We start from the raw sequence: 17,486 nt of genomic DNA on the forward strand, positions 1-17,486 counted from the left end.
GAGGTACTTGCAGAGAGCGTCTATCCAGAATCGCAGTGCGGATTCCGACCCAACAGGTCCACCACTGATATGGTATTCTCCCTTAGACAACTGCAGGAGAAATGCAGGGAACAACGACAGCCACTCTTTATAGCCTTCATAGATCACACAAAGGCTTTCGACCTGGTCAGCAGGGACGGCCTCTTCAAGATTCTCCCCAAGATCGGATGTCCACCCAGGCTCCTCAGCATCATCAGATCCTTCCACAAGGACATGAAGGGCACTGTTTTCTTCGATGGCTCCACATCAGACCCTTTTGACATCCAAAGTGGCGTGAAGCAGGGCTGTGTTCTTGCACCAACCTTGTTTGGGATTTTCTTTGCTGTCATGCTGAAGCAGTCCTTTGGAACTGCAACAGAAGGCATCTATCTCCGGACCAGATCTGACGGAAAGCTCTTCAACCTCTCCAGACTGAGAGCAAAGTCCAAAGTCCAGCTGAAATGTCTGCGTGACTTCCTCTTTGCCGACGATGCAGCTGTCACTGCCTACTCTGCCAAAGATCTCTAGCAGCTCATGGATCGTTTTAGCAAGGCCTGCCAAGATTTTGGACTGACGATCAGCTTAAAGAAAACACAGGTCATGGTTCAGGATGTGGACTCACCTCCCAGCATTACAATCTCTGCGCATGAACTGGAGGTTGTCCATGACTTTGTGTACCTTGGCTCAACGATCTCCGACACTCTTTCTCTCGATACCGAGCTAAACAAATGCATCGGTAAAGCAGCTACCACGTTTTCCAGACTCACAAAGAGAGTCTGGTCCAACAAGAAGCTGACGGAACATACCAAGATCCAGGTCTACAGAGCCTGCATCCTGAGTACACTTCTGTACTGCAGCGAGTCATGGACTCTCCGCTCACAACAGGAGAGGAAACTGAACGCTTTCCACATGCGCTGCCTCCGACGCATTCTCGGCATCACCTGGCAGGACAAAGTTCCTAACAACACAGTCCTGGAACGTGCTGGAATCCCTAGCATGTATGCACTGCTGAAACAGAGACGCCTGCGTTGGCTCGGTCATGTCGTGAGAATGGATGATGGGCGGATCCCAAAGGATCTCCTCTATGGAGAACTCGTGCAAGGAAAGCGCCCTACAGGTAGACCACAGCTGCGATACAAGGACATCTGCAAGAGGGATCTGAAGGCCTTAGGAATGGACCTCAACAAGTCGGAAACCCTGGCCTCTGAGCGGCCTGCTTGGAGGCAGGCTGTGCAGCATGGCCTTTCCCAGGTTGAAGAGACACTTGGCTAACAATCTGAGGCAAAGAGGCAAAGAAGGAAGGCCCATAGCCAGGGAGACAGACCAGGGACAGACTGCACTTGCTCCTGGTGTGGAAGGGATTGTCACTCCCAGATTGGCCTTTTCAGCCACACTAGACGCTGTGCCAGAACCACCTTTCAGAGCGCGATACCATAGTCTTTCGAGACTGAAGGTTGCCAATATAGTAATATATTTCTAAAATCAGGAGGTTGCACATACACATCATGGCTTGTAACCCATAATGGATTTTTCCTCCAGAAACTTGTCCAATCCCCTTTTAAAGGCATCCAGGCCAGATGCCGTCAACACATCCTGCGGCAAGGAGTTCCACAGACCAACCACACGCTGAGTAAAGAAATATTTTCTTTTGTCTGTCCTAACTCTCCCAACACTCAATTTTAGTGGATGTCCCCTGGTTCTGGTGTTATGTGAGAGTGTAAAGAGCATCTCTCTATCCACTTTATCCTTCCCATGCATAATTTTGTATGTCTCAGTCATGTCCCCCCTCAGGCATCTCTTTTCTAGGCTGAAGAGGCCCAAACGCCGTAGCCTTTCCTCATAAGGAAGGTGCCCCAGCCCAGTAATCATCTTAGTCGCTCTCTTTTGCACCTTTTCCATTTCCACTATGTCCTTTTTGAGATGCGGCGACCAGAACTGGACACAATACTCCAGGTGTGGCCTTACCATCGATTTGTACAGTGGCATTATAATATTAGCCGTTTTGTTCTCAATACCTTTTCTAATGATCCCAAGCATAGAATTGGCCTTCTTCACTGCCGCCGCACATTGGGTCAACACTTTCATCGACCTGTCCACCACCACCCCAAGAACTTTCTCTTGATCTGTCTCAGACAGCTCAGAACCCATTAGCCTATATGTGAAGTTTTGATTTTTTGCCCCAATGTGCATGACTTTACACTTACTGACATTGAAGCGCATCTACCATTTTGCTGCCCATTCTGCCAGTTTGGAGAGATTCTTCTGGAGCTCCTCACAATCACTTCTGATCTTCACCACTTGGAAAAGTTTGGTGTCGTCTGCAAGCTTAGCCACCTGACTGCTCAGGACAGATCCTTGGGGCACACTACCTTTCACCTCTCTCCATTGTGAAAATTGCCCATTGACACCCACTCTCTGTTTCCTGGTCTTCAACCAGGTTTCAATCCAGGAGAGGAACTGTCCACTAATTCCCTGACTGTGGAGTTTTTTCAGTAGCCTTTGGTGAGGGACCATGTCGAACGCCTTCTGAAAGTCCAGATATATAATGTCCATGGGTTCTCCCGCATCCACATGCCTGATGACCTTTTCAAAGAATTCTATAAGGTTCGTGAGGCAAGACTTACCCTTACAGAAGCCATGCTGATTCTCCCTCAGCAAGGCCTGTTCATCTATGTGTTTTGAGATCCTATCTTTGATGAGGCATTCCGCCATCTTACCTGGTATAGATGTTTGGCTGATCGGTCTATAGTTTCCCGGTACCCCCCTCTTTCCCTTTTTAAAGATTGGTATGACATTTGCTATCCTCCAATACTCTGGCACTGTGGCCATTTTGAGGGACAAGTTGCATATTTTAGTCAAGAGATCAGCAACTTCATTCTTTAATGCCTTAATAACTCTTGGGTGGATGCCATCTGGGCCCGGTGACTTATTGATCTTTAATTTTTCAACGAGATCTGAAACATCTTCTCTTTCAACCTCTATCTGACGTAATTCCTTGGTCAGGAGCGGCCATTTGGACAGCGATATTTGCCCGAGGTCTTTTGCCATGAAGACAGATGCGAAGAACTCATTTAATTTCTCTGCCATCTCTAAGTCTCCTTTTATCTCCCCTTTCCCTCCCTCACCATCCAGAGGGCCAACCACTTCTCTGGTGGGTTTCCTGCTTCTAACATATTTGAAGAAGCTTTTATTATTCCCCTTAATGTTGCTGGCCATGCGTTCCTCATAGTCTCACTTGGCCTCCCGTATCACCTTCTTACATTTCTTTTGCTACTGTTTATGTTCCTTTTTATTCTCCTCATTAGGGCAGGACTTCCATTTATGGAAGGAAGCTTCCTTGCCCTTTATGGCCTCTCTAACTTGGCTCCTTAGCCATGCGGGCACCCTCCTGGACTTAGTCGAGCCCTTCTTCCTTTGCGGTATACACTTCCACTGGGCCTCTATTACTGTTGTTTTAAGCAACCTCCATGCACTCTGGAGAGATTGGACTCTTTTTACCTTCCCTTTCAACCTCCTTCTAACCAGTCACCTCATTTGAGGGAAGTCCACTCGTCGGAAGTCAAGGGTTTTTGTAAGAGATTTTCCCAGTATTCTTCCCCCAACGTGCATGTTGAAATGGATCACAGCATGATCACTGTTCTCCAATGGCTCAGTAACATTTACATCTCTAACCAGGTCCTGAGTACCGCACAATATTAAATCCAGTGTCACCTATCCTCTGATGGGCTCCATGACGAGCTGCTGTACGGCACCCATTAAACATGTCAAGAAATCTGGTCTCCTTTTCGTGACCAGAACACAAATTGACCCAGTCTATATGAGGATAATTGAAGTCCCCCATGATTACAACCCTGTCCCTCCTTGTAACCTCCCTGATCTGTTTCCTCATTTCAAGGTCCTCTTCCGGTTTCTGGTCTGGAAGACGATAGTATGCCCCCAGTATTACATCGCTCCTCAGGCCTGGTAATTTAACCCACAGAGATTCTATGGTGGAGTCGGACCCACCTTCAATCTCTACTTTGCTGGATTCTATCCCTTCCTTACATAAATGGCCACCCCACCTCCAACATAGCCCTCCCTGTCCCTCCTGTAGAGTTTATAGCCTGGGATTGCGGTATCCCACTGATTTTCCGCATTCCACCAGGTTTCCATTATGCCCACTATGTCAATGTTTTCCTTTGTCACCAGACATTCCAATTCTCCTATCTTTGCTCAGAGACTTCGGGCATTTGCATAAAAGCATTTGTACATGGAATTCTTCAGGATGGGCTGCTTATTAGCTCGTTTGTCCCCGCATCCTCTCACTGTGCCAAACCATCTATCACATCCCATTATGCTACCATTCCCAATTTCTTCTCCTACTCTGTCTTTACCTTGTTGTTCTCTAACCTCCCCATCCTCGTCCAATAGGGATGAGGAGTTCCGAACCGGATGCCCCTCAGCTCTTGTCAGCCTTCCCCCAGGGATCAGTTTAAAAGCTGCTCTGCCACTTTTTTAATGTTATGCGCCAGCAGTCTGGTTCCATTCTGGTTCAAGTGAAGCCCATCCCTCTTTTACAGGCCCCTCTTGTCCCAAACCGTTCCCCAGTGCCTAACAAATCTGAACCCCTCCTCCCTACACCACCGTCTCATCCACGCATTGAGACCCCTGATCTCCGCCTGCCTAGCTGGCCCTGTGCGTGGAACAGGTAGCGCTTCCGAGAATGCTACCTTTGACGTCCTAGCTTTCAGCTTCCTACCTAATAGCCTAAATTTGGCCTCCAGGACCTCCCAGCTACACTTGCCCACGTCGTTGGTGCCAACATGCACCACAACCGCTACCTCCTCCCCAGCACTATCTGCCAGCCTATCTAGACGAGAAGTGATGCCTGCAACCTTCGCACCAAGCTGGCAAGTTGTCATGTGGTCCTCACATCCGTCGCAAACCCCCCTCTCTGTTTCTAATAATCGAATCCCCCACTACAAGATGCCCCCAAACCCCCTCCCGCCGAGGAGTATCCTGAGTGTATTCAGATACGAGCCCGTCCTCTGGAGAAGGGGTCCCCCCTAGGGGATTGTTTCCCTCCTCTCCAGGATTATGTCCTCCAGCCCCTAGACTTCCCACCCAGGCAGCTGAGGAGCTGCACGCCTGAGGTTGGGACGAAGCCTGATCTTCCCCAGAAGTCTCCCCACAGTCCTCCTCTGCCTGCCTCTGCTTCTCTAGGTCGGCCACCAAGGCTTCAAGGGAGCGGACGCATTCCCTGAGTCCCTGGAGCTCCTTGCACCAAGGACACACCCATGACATGCCCCAGAGGCATATAGTCATACATGTTGCACAATGCAAAACACTGGATAGCCCCCACCCTGCTGCTGGCTGTCTGACTGCATAGCTTTTTTTTGTTTGTTTGTTTAGGGGTACTTAAAAACCCTTCACTGGTTTGCTGCCCTCTTCTCAAGGGAAGAGGAGGGCAGTGTCTGGGGCCCTGGCTTCCTCTCCCTGCTGCTGAACTTGCACCGAGACTAAACTCACGGTGCCTTACCTGGCCTTACCTGGCACTTTGTTTCCGAGGCACTTGGTTTCCTAGAGGCCACGCGCGCTTCTGCAGAGAGGCTCACGCTGTGGCAGGCACCGCGTATGTACTTGAACATTTATGCATTTCAGTAATGTTAGATACTACTGAGTTTCCAACTATTTTATAGGGTCTCCTCCTACCTGTGGTGTGTTTGGCTCCAAAATGAGACTGCATCCAACATACTATTCCCTGAGCGTTTAAATTGTTAATTCCTATTCTAGAAACTGGGCATTTAAATCCTGTAATATAACCTATAACTCCCATTTATAGACTGACTAAGGAGCAAAGACTAGTGAAAAAAGATAGTAGACCGTGCTAATCTGTACAGTACCTCTTGAAACTTGAATTGCTAAAGTGCCCAAGACCATTTCCCTTTACATAAATTCTGCCATCCTGGACACCAACCCTAAGGCTGAGCATATATAAATGAGCTCTTTTCCATACTGTCTTATTTCCCCTGTAATTTGTCTTTACAGTTTTTTTATTAGTTTTGCCTTTTTTTTAAAGGCAAAACTTTAAAAGTCCATGGACTAATTGTTAACAACACAAACCTGGAAACTCCAGCTGTCAACTCTGACCTGAAAACAACCACTATGAATACAAGGCTACTATAAGCCTCATTCCGTCTTCCCAAAAAGAGGGAATTTGGCACACTCCCAGTCAGGTGTAGATGATATGATCTAAAATGAGTTCGTTTTTTTCTTTCTATAGTCAGCACTATAAAAAAAACAAAACTTAATATCTTCAGTACTGTGAAGTCAAGGGGGTCATGGGCTTTCACTGTGTATGATGCTGAAACTATAAGCTTCATGACTGTAAGCAGCTTCAGTTATGTTAGACATGTGGCACTAAAATAAAGTATCTAACAATAAATATAATTCTGAAGGGCAAAAGCAAAGCTACCAAATGGAAGTCAGCCTACACTGAATATACAAGAGCTCCTACCAGTAGAATGGGTGTGTGTGTGTGTGTGTGTGTGTGTGTTTGTTTGTTTTCCAGCTTTCTGGTTAAATGATGGAAATCAGTATCTAATAACATATTAAAGCACACCAAGAAAAAAACTCCTTTGATATTTTCATTTATGCTTGTTAATCTTTAGCAGTGACTCTAAACTGAGGACACAGCAGAATTTGCAAGAGAGGAATATATTGGATCAGGGTTTCTCAAACTAGTGGGTCCTGAAGCTGAAACTGACAAGCAGATAGCTGAGAAGGAAAATACAGAACCTATGGAGAGTGAAACTGAACCACATCATGTCTTGTGAATATGCAACTGCCTTAGTACATTGCGAAGGGCAAGCCAAAAGGAATCTAACACCATCAGAATGGTCCCAATTCTATGAACACAGTCCCCAAAAAACACTGGAATTCCCTCCCTCCAAACTGACGAATGTATTGAGCCCTAAGGAAAACAAAACTAAGTTACATGTTCATGTTTACTTGTGAGTAAGCAACTGTGCTTTGGCTCATGTTGAAGGTCAGGCAAAGGGAAATGCAAGGTCAACATAATGGTCTTGATCTGATCAAAATAAAGCTCAGCAAATGTTCCAGAAGTCAGCCCCCCCCCCCAATAAAAAGAATAAAAACAGAGGTTTGAGCTGGTAAGCTCTTTTTTGGATTTGTAAAACTAAGTGGGTCATGATAGTGATATGGTTTAAATATAAGAACTTAAATAGAACTGGGCACTGGGTAGGGCTGAAAAATCTTATTTTGGGGGGGGGGTGAAGGTTATTGCAGGCAGGCTGCAGAGAAAATTCACTTGGTAGAACAGGGAATTCACTTCTCCATCTCATCTCCCCTTCTTTAGTTACTTGTTTTACTGTATTGGATCATCACACTTGATTTCATTTTTCTAAGGTGCCCTGTGCAGAAGAATATACAAACTAATTTGGCTCAAAGATAACTAAACAGTGTTAATCATTCTCCTTAAATTTTCACAGTCGTCAATCAGAATCTTTATTGGCATATAACATACATACACAAAGAAACAAATCACAGATATGTGAAAGGTAAAGGAACTCCCTGAGTATTAATTAGTACAATCTGTTTCCCTAATTATGTTAGCAGAGCTGCTATGTTTCAAAAGATATTTTAAGAAAGCCCCCTTAGTTTCAGTTATAGTTGGATCCTCAGATGATGACATATTCTTCAATTGGATGTTTTCCAAACCATCTGCCCACTTACTCAAATAGGGGACTAAGTATTTCTTATGTGCAATTAGATAGAATATGCAATGCAGAATTATATGTGAGATTCGACCATACCCGACTCACAGCATCTTTCATAACATGGAGTCTTATTAAATCTTCCATATAGAATTTTATTGTATTGGCAACCTTCAGTCTCGAAAGACTATGGTATCGCGCTCTGAAAGGTGGTTCTGGCACAGCGTCTGACGATCAGCCTAAAGAAAACACAGGTCATGGTTCAGGATGTGGACTCACCATATAGAATACATTACACAAATTTTCACAGTATTGTAAAGGAGAGGTCATAGGACTTAGGAGATGTTATAGACTGTGTTCTAAAGGGTTTCGTAAAACTATCACAATTATGTAATGTTCAGCTAGCCTTTGTTGGCTTCTTCAGCAGATGTCTATGTCATAGTGACTCCATTTGACCACAAAAACTTGATGTTCCTACTGCGCTATGGCTACAGTCCTGTGTACTTCCTGGAGGAGGCTCCATTGATCGCAATGGGACTGACTTCTGAGTATTCATGCATGCATAGAATTGCACTGCAAGTAATATTTTAGAAAATATGCATATAAATCCAGAAAAAAACCACACACATGAAATACAAATGTGTTTAAATTGATTATAAGCATAGGCTAGCTAGAGACTAATGTTGCTGAGGAGTTCCAAAGTCTGGTTACAACTACAAAGAACTCTCCCAAATAGCAGCCAAGTGACTGTCAGATATTGGCACAAAACATAGGAGGACCCCTTCCCCTGCCAGTCTTAACAAGTGGGCAGGTTCGTACATCAGGAGTTCATCCTTCAAGTATCCTAGCCCCATTCAGAGCCTTAAAGTTCAAAGCAATACTTTGAATTGCACCTGCTGATGTTCTGTCAGTGAAGTGAAGAGGTCTGTGAGTGAAGATGTTGCTGTATTAGGATCACAGGGTCCAAAAGTCCACACCTATTAGTAATTAGGCCACTGCATTCTGAACCTGTTGAAACCTTTGTACACTTTCAATGCCTGTCCCAAATTGGATTAAAGAGGAAACTGTGGACAAAATTTGAAATGTGGTTATAATTGAAAATGGCTGAAAGAGCAAAGCAATGAAAATCAAGCAGTTGAAAGTCAAGGTATTGCTGTAGTTCCTTTCCAAGTTCCTGTTGCATCCTAAGAAGACTTTTCTACAGTTCCTCCAACTCTTCATTGGTTCAAAATTGTTCATAGCCCCAAGACATTAAAAATGTGTAAAGCTTCTTGTTTACTACTTATTTTCCAATTTGGCCACTAACAAAATGCCTATTAATCTGTTCTAGAATAAGCTGGCTCAATTTACAACATGAGGAGCTTTGCCCTCTCATAGTTTTTATTCATTTTATCAAAAGGTGACAGCGAGAGGATTTCATCACCTTTCTCAAACTTATAATGCTGCTCCCATTTCTCATAAATCTGCATTTTGCTCTGTGTGTGTGTGTGTGTGTGTGTGTGTGTGTGTGTGTTTCATTTAACATAAACACACGTGGAAGTGACTTGGATTTAAAAATCTGACAGAAAAGGTGCTGTATGAGTCTGTATAAGTATCATTATGTATAGAATGTTAAATCTTGATAGGCATAAGATTTTGAGGAATATGACAACTGTATCTTCATATAGGCCTTACTTCAAACTCACGATGTAGTGGCACATGAAGTTTACAGTGATGAAGCATTAAGAGTTACACCACCTCCCACCTCTCCATATTTAAATGGAGATTCTCCAGAGAGTGCCAACGGTGACATGGACATGGAGAATGTAACAAGAGTTCGATTGGTACAGTTCCAAAAAAACACAGACGAACCAATGGTATGTACATCACTGCAGTTAGTTCTCTTATAACGATGAGTGTGAGGCATATGTTATGTTATATGGAAATATTTTGGTGAAATTGACGAAGTATGTTTTGTAGAAAGGTGTGCTGAAAAATAAATGCAAATACAAAAAGAGAAGTGTGGAATGCATGTAGTCATTGCAAAGCCTTATAACAAAGCCGTAGGGTCCTTCAGAAACAGTTATTCAATTAATTTTCAGTCTTCTTGCTTAAGAAGGATCCGTTTGCCTTAGTGAACATCACTCAATGTTCTGATTAAGTTAGAAAACTGAAAAATTACATTGATTTGCTACAATTAAGAGCTATGCTCTAAGTCAGGGGTGTCCAAACTTTTTGGCAAGAGGGCCAAATCATCTCTCTGACACTGTGTCAGGGGCCAGAAAAAAAGAGTTAATTTACATTTTAAATTTGAATAAATTTACATACATGAATATATTAGAGATGGAACTTATATGAATGTATGACAGTCTTGCAATAGCTCAAGTCCTTGCACAAAGCAAGGCCGGCCTTTCCTTTGTTGCCGCTTCTGCATCACAGATGTGAAACAGCAAGCAGTGAAGGAAGCCCTTGTCCCACAGCTCACACGAGAGGTCGAACAGTTGCCTTCACACTGAGAGCAATTGTGTCAGGCCAGCGCAGGCTCCAGCAAGTCTCCTGAGGGCCAGAGCTTATTGGAGACTGGGGGCTCTCAGAGGGCCAGATTGGGAGTACACAAGGGCTGCAAATGGCCCCAGGTTTGGGCACCCCTGCTCTAAATGCATAGGGTACATCACTGTTCAAATGTTTCTGAAAATGGGCACCCTTTCCCCTGGCTCAGGACCCAATCCTATCCAACTTTCCAGCTATGGTGCAAGCACAATGCAGCTGTGAGGTAAGAGAACAAATGTTCCCATATCTAGAGGAGACCTCTTTGAGTGCATCCCCACCACAGGATGCAGTGCATGCCCCATTGGCACGGCTGCACTGGCACTGGAAAATTGGATAGGATTGGGTCCTCAGACAACTACACATTCCCCCCCCCCCCCCACACACACACACACTCACAGAACAGTCCAGGTAACTGAGCATACAGCTGTATGGAGAAAGTAATGTCTGAACTGAACTGACACATCCCTGCTTGATTTCCTGGCAGCAATTTGTGCAAGTGAAAAGACTGAGACACATACCACAGTACTTCTGCAAAATAGCTGGTAGGAAGTGGCAGTTATAACTGAAGATATGCTGGATCAAACATTGGTTCTCTCACACTGTTACATCTTTGAGGATATTCCACATGGACACATTTTCAGGTGCTTGAACTGGCCCTTGGTATTTAGAGTATCTTGCTACCTATTTTCTGAATTGATTTAATTTCATTTCCTAGGGAATCACTTTAAAAATGAATGAGCTGAACCACTGCATTGTAGCAAGAATTATGCACGGAGGAATGATCCACAGGCAAGGTAATATTTATATAAATATGAATTAGCAAAACTTTGATGTGGTTCTCACAAAATATTCATATATCATTTGGACGAATCCAAATGACACCTGAGTAGTGCTGGGGACCATTCAAGGGTTATGTCCTCATAAGTCTGCTCCAGCCAGTTTTCACCATGCCTACAGCAGAAATATGCTTCAAGCATTCATCATCTTGGAAAGCTTGATGGCTTGCTGAAGTGGAGTGGAAGCTAGGTGTGGGAAGCTGGGTGATGCCAATTCACTAGGGAACTGGGGAGGTTGACTGTTTGGACTCAGCTGGGATGGGGTGGCTTAATACAGTGGGTTAACATTCTGCAGGCCAAGAGCAAAGCAAGATGAAACAGGCAAAGATGGAACAGTTCCAAGGTGGAACACGTAATGTAAAGCCAAGTATTCTTATAGGTTTTTGCCCCATAGAATCCTTTGAGATTATAGATGTGAAAACCTAGAGATCAGGTGATCCTGTACAATAAGCAAGCAGTGCTGGGAGTTGAACAGCTGTGAATGAACAGCACAGCAACAGGCACCTCTACTAACTATGGCAAGATGCCCCAAGAATGGGCATGTGCACACACAGCTTAACAGATGGGTGCCACATCACCTATATCCCATACAGAAGCTAGTAGTGTCAGCAAAGAAGAGGCAGAAGTAAAGAACTGCCAGGAACCCCTGCACCCAAAGTTCAAGCCCCCTTATCCCACCCACTGAAACTCACACATCCAAGGAATAACTTTTTCACCACAACATAAGAAGGGAAGAAAGATAACTCCATTGGAAGAGAGCAGCCAGGAACAACAACTACTCAGGTCTCTCCATGGGGAGGGTTTGAGTGCCTGTGGGAGCATTCACCACCTAGAATGAAATTTTTTGTCAGCAGAGATACTAGGACAGGTCACTAGGGGAGCCAAGAGTGCAAATGGAGTCATGGTAGCTCATAGCACAAAGCATCAGTCTAGGACCCAGGCAAGATAGATTCAAGCTCAGCCAAGGGATGTGCCCCAACCAGCAAGGGACTTGCCTTCTGCATGACTGGCCAGAAACAACTACAGCAGGTACAAAAGAAGAGAGGGAAGTGGGTATAGAACCTACTTCAGCCACTCAGCAAAGCTGCTCTCTAACTACCCAGCCATAGCAGTGGACAGGCAAAGAGCACCCTGTCTGTCAAGTAACAACTTTCATTAATGCAAATAGGCATATCTTGCTGGAAGGCTATAGCACATTGACCTATCAGAGGAAGCATTGTATTCCAGACATTGGATTGCCATGTAACATAGGGCTTCTATTGTAGTGGCCTGCAGAACATAAATCCCATGCCAAAGGTTCTAATTTCTCTTACTCAGTACCATCCTGTTTTGTTTGTTACTGCTGTAGGTACACTGCATGTTGGGGATGAAATTCGGGAAATTAATGGAATCAGTGTAGCCAATCAAACCGTGGAACAGCTGCAAAAAATGCTTGTGAGTATGCAAAAGATTCTGTATCTAATTTTATACGTAGAAGTGAAAATGTGTTACACCCCTTTCATCTCACTGAAACACTGGAGGCCAAAGCTGGATAAACTGTATGTCTTCTCCATTGTTAACTCCATTGTGCTCAGGGGCCTATTTTTAGATTTTTGCTTCTCTAGTGTTCATCTAGCCTCAAAGGAAGTGTTTGAGGCACAAAGCACAATCTTATGCATGTTTATTCAGAAGCAAGCCCCATGGTGGTCAGTTAGGCTTATTTCCAAGAAAGTGTGTACAGGCCCCCCCCCCCCGTATCCATGGATTCAGTTATCCATGGATTGAGTGGGCCCCCTGCGTGTGCGCCCTCTCCAGAGGTGAGGAGATCTCTGCTCCCCTCGCCTCCAGAGGGGAGTCTGAGCTTAGCAGAAGCCAGCAACATCTGTCCCGGTCCTCTGTTGGGCTCACACTGAGCTATATAACTCAAAAATGTAACTTCCAATTTCACAGAGAACCCGGAAGTGACATTTTTAATGCCTTAAAAGGTATTGGGATGCCTGGAGAAGCCCTGGCCCTCCCTCCGAAGGGGATGGGAGACCATGGGGACAGAAACCCAGACCACGGGGATGGGTGTTCACCAGTATTCACAGTGTCAGTTGTTTGTAATTTATTTATTTATTTATTTTTAATTAACACACACAGACATACAAATATATAACATACATTTAGGAGTGTTAAATACCATATACCAGGGGTGCTCACACTTTTTTGGCTCGAGAGCTACTTTGAAACCCAGCAAGGCCCGGAGATCTACCAGAGTTTTTTTTTACAATGTTCGCGCCATCATAACATATAACATTTATGTGTACAATGTATGTTGGTGTACCTTGAGCCCCACTGAGTATAACAGGACTTACTCCTGAGTAGACATGCCTAGGATTAGGCTGTGAGGCTGCAATCCTAGCCACACTTACCTGGGAGTAAGCCCCATTGAATACAATGGGCCTTACTCCCGGCGTTTCCTCCCAGAGGCACCTGAAGGGGGGGTGTTGGCACTCCGCGATCTATTCATTTTGCCTCGCGATCTACCGGTAGATCGCGATCCACCTATTGAGCACCCCTGCCATATACCATTACTCATTAATTATGCTATATCTCCTAATCTACTACTCATCTACTTCTGCCTCTTATTAGTTTATCCATTTATTTATATAATATATACTAAATTTACCCTAATACCCTGTACTATATTCTAAATTTTTACGTTCTATCAAACATAAACTTACTTCAATTACTCCTTAATATTAAAATAAAATAATCTAATTACCAAAGTATAACATATAAAATAATTCTTCCATCTACTCTTCTATTCATTTATTTCTTATATCAAATATAATAGATTTTTCCTAATTCCCTATAATATCTTTTCTAAATATTCACTTTTTATCATCTCAACTAGTTCAATTACTCATTAATATCAAATAATATTAATCTAATTTCCAAATTATAATAAAACCAGCAATCTCTTATAATATGTTCTTTACCATTTTCCAATCTAATTCTCCAATCTGATTACATTTTTTCTTTAACATAATAACCACCTATAAAACAATTCATCCACACACTAACATTTCCAGCTATTTTTTCTAATTCATTCTAATTCATATATATCAATTTCATATATATTTATTTTTTAAGTAAATTTAAACCAGTTATTAACTAAATAAAATCCTCCAATTTTCTTTAACCCTCAGGTTAACCCTCAGGTTTCTTTTTCTTTCTTTTCATTTTTTCTCCTGTAGTATCTTTTATCTCCATAACAGAATCCAATAAGCCCACACTTTCTTGTATACGGTATGTTCATTCTTCCAATTAACTGGGATATGTTTTCTTCTTGTTGTTACAACAAATTTTGTATTTTGTGCACCCGTGTTACTCTGTCCATCTTCTCTATTTCAATCTCCATCAGCGTCCCCTCTAGATCCTGTTGATTTTCCACTCTTCTAATTTCTGTATCCACTCTTCTGATGATGAGTTCATCCCTCACCATCATCTTTTCCGCTTTCTCCTTCTGTTTATCTTCTGTTTTCTTCACATCTTCCAGTTGCTCCTTGCATACATCTATCTGTTGAGAGAGAGTCTTTAAACTGGCTTGAATCTGCAAGGACCAACTCAACTGCTGTCTTCTCATTGTGAGCAATTTTTCCAAATTTTTGAGGATCATTTGAGTCCAAATATCTGGAACAGGCTCCATCTTGCAATTTTTATCTAATCCACAATATGTCCACAGCGTATTATTCTCCTTACTTCCACCACGTGTTTTTTCAGTCAGGCATTTTTTGAATTTTTCTTACAGATAACAGTGTGATTAATGGAGAAAAAGAAAACGAAAGAAACAGTCTCAAGGAGACAAAACTCTTTCAAGTCTAATAAAAATTCTGTCCACAAGTAATTCTGGATTTTAGTCCACACACCAAATTGTTTTTATAATTATAATCCACAACCGATTTATTCCACTACAAAGAGCACTTTCAACATCCTTAAAAAGTTTCTCATTAACGCCTTCAGTATATCCAGGGCTTTTAGCCAAATCAGTCAATCAAAGCCGGGGACAATATTAAAACATAATTATCTTAAATTTCCAACTTAAACTTTACGCTTCATGCTTTTTCATCCATATGGTATCTTAGCACGGAGCCAGCAGCTTGATTGCAGACACTGCACCTCCCCAAATACTGTCCCTGATGATTAGGTTTCTGAGAAGAAAGCCCCCCAGGTTGGGCTTTCAAAATCTCTGGTACCTGCACCATGGAAAGATCTTGTCTCTGCTGATAAAGATCTTCTGATCCTCTTCAGACCTGCAGTTTTTTGGGGGGAAACAGACTGTCTCTCAGGAGCCCCTGGAGGCATGTCTGTTCACCCGCTCTCCTCCTCCAGTTTCAATTATTCGTGGGGGGTTACAGAACAGAACCCTGCGGGTAAGGCGGCATACCTGTATTGGATTGTAGCCTAAGTCTTTTCTAACTTGCTTATCCCACTAATGTTGGAGCGTGATGGACCACCCTCACTATCACTGAATTTTTCACTAGATTTAGGGATTACTACAATTGAGAACTTGCATGTTATAGCATTTTACAAAGTTCTTTTTCAGTTCCTTTCAAAGAAAATATCCAAGCTAAACAACATAGGCCTAAATCCTAATGCACTTTCCAGCACTGGCATACTTGTGCCAATGGGACGTGTGCTGCATCCTGCAGTTGGGGGCACTCACGGAGGCCTCCTCAAAGTAAGGGAATGTTTGTTTCCTTACCTCGGAGCTGCATTGCCCTTATGTCAGTGCTGAAAAGTGGTTTAGGATTGCACCCGTAGCTGGTTAGATAGTAATTTATATTGTTCAGGGTAGGAACCATGTCTTCACATAAAACACTCAGCAACGTAATCTAAATAGTAATACTAAGCACAGGAAGGAAGTTATTTTCAAAGCTTTCTCTTAAGCAGCTTTTATTTGTAAGATTTGATTATCCTTGTTATTATCCTTGGCCTGTATACAAGCATTTGTGCTTCATAAAATAATCCTGTACATTGAGTCCAACCTCATTGTTGCTTTTAAAAGAGCAATGAATTACTTGAACGTGACAAGATTTAGATGATATGTAAATAAGTACTTCTCAGATTTTACCTGCTAACAATTATAGCATTAATGTAGATTAAGTTTTAAAATGTTAGTTTTTCCACTATATCATCTCATTAGCCACATTTACTTTTTCATCTTTAATATAGCAAATGATTTATTCTGTATGATATTTAACTGATTTTCTGAGTTTAACATATACATTGAAATATGGGAAAATATCTCTGTTGCTAAAATAATCAGCATATAAATGACAAGAAAATAAACTGAAATTACGAAGACAGAAACAACTTGCTGATTAAAAAATGTCTCTAGTGTACAGATTTTGGAAGATTTTTTTGTGATGTTTAGCAACCTAGTAAAAATGGCTGTGTTTTTAAAATAACCTCATGATTATCTCAGAAATCCTAATTTATTTGTGAATTTCAGCACAAAGTGCTAAAATTTTGGGTCGTCAGTTTTCTTTTAAAAACTAGTAATGGCTTTGGGTACTCTGTTTAATAAAAACACTTTGCTTTCTCCAGAGAGAAATGCGAGGTAGTATCACCTTCAAGATTGTGCCAAGTTATCGCATTCAGTCGTCTTCATGTGAGGTAATGAATTTAATTAGTAATTCTCTTCCTTTCATTCATATAACTAACTGCCTGCTGATGGCTGAATGTTATTGCTTTCTGGGAAATGGTTTCTGCCTGTGCTGTTAGATCACGCACACCAATTTTACAACAAAGATAACGGAACAGAAGAGTAGACCCTACCCACCTACTGTTTTGTCCTTTCATATTCATTACATCAGCTCATTAAATACCCCGAACAGCCTATAATGTGAAAAGGACAGTTTGTCTAAATTAAAACAAAGAACATAATTAGGGCACTGTATAGTAAAAAGCAGGCTTAAATAAGGTTTTGGGTATTAATGAATATTTTCATGGACAAGACAGTTTAAAGGGGAAGGCAGGAACAGTAATAGGAGAAGGTTTCTCAAAGAGGTAAAATTCTGTAAGTACAATTGCAGATACAGAAGATAAGGGAACGAGTTACTAAAATCAGATAAATGCAGTGACACCAGGGGCTTTTCAAACAATGAAAATTGGTGTCAGGTAGAAAGATGGAAAGCACAGCACTGGTATGTAAGAACAAAATCATCAAGTTTAAAGGCTCAGTATGGATGGCATTCATTAGAAAAATTAAGTATTCAAAGATTCTACAAATAAATAATGAGCAAGTTGACGTAAGTTATAGCATTCTTTCTCAAATGATAAGCAGAATGATATCCAATTATTAGGAAAATTTCCTGCTTGTAATATGGGAAAATGATACATTGATCAAAAGAGAAAGTAA

The 17,486-nt window shown here is 42.4% G+C and overlaps 1 protein-coding gene across 2 annotated transcripts in view; it reads left to right on the forward strand.

The window, feature by feature from the left end:
* CASK (calcium/calmodulin dependent serine protein kinase) overlaps positions 1–17,486 on the forward strand; it is a 252,904-nt gene that overhangs the window by 200,042 nt on the left and 35,376 nt on the right. For both annotated transcript variants that reach the window (XM_066619767.1, XM_066619768.1), the window contains exons 14-17: positions 9,401–9,589; positions 10,978–11,056; positions 12,447–12,532; positions 16,673–16,741. In XM_066619767.1, coding sequence (XP_066475864.1) covers positions 9,401–9,589; positions 10,978–11,056; positions 12,447–12,532; positions 16,673–16,741 — 423 coding nt within the window. The remainder of the gene's footprint in view (positions 1–9,400; positions 9,590–10,977; positions 11,057–12,446; positions 12,533–16,672; positions 16,742–17,486) is intronic.

This window comes from Tiliqua scincoides, chromosome 3 (genome assembly GCF_035046505.1).
Source record: "Tiliqua scincoides isolate rTilSci1 chromosome 3, rTilSci1.hap2, whole genome shotgun sequence".
Classification (NCBI taxonomy): Eukaryota; Metazoa; Chordata; class Lepidosauria; order Squamata; family Scincidae; genus Tiliqua; species Tiliqua scincoides.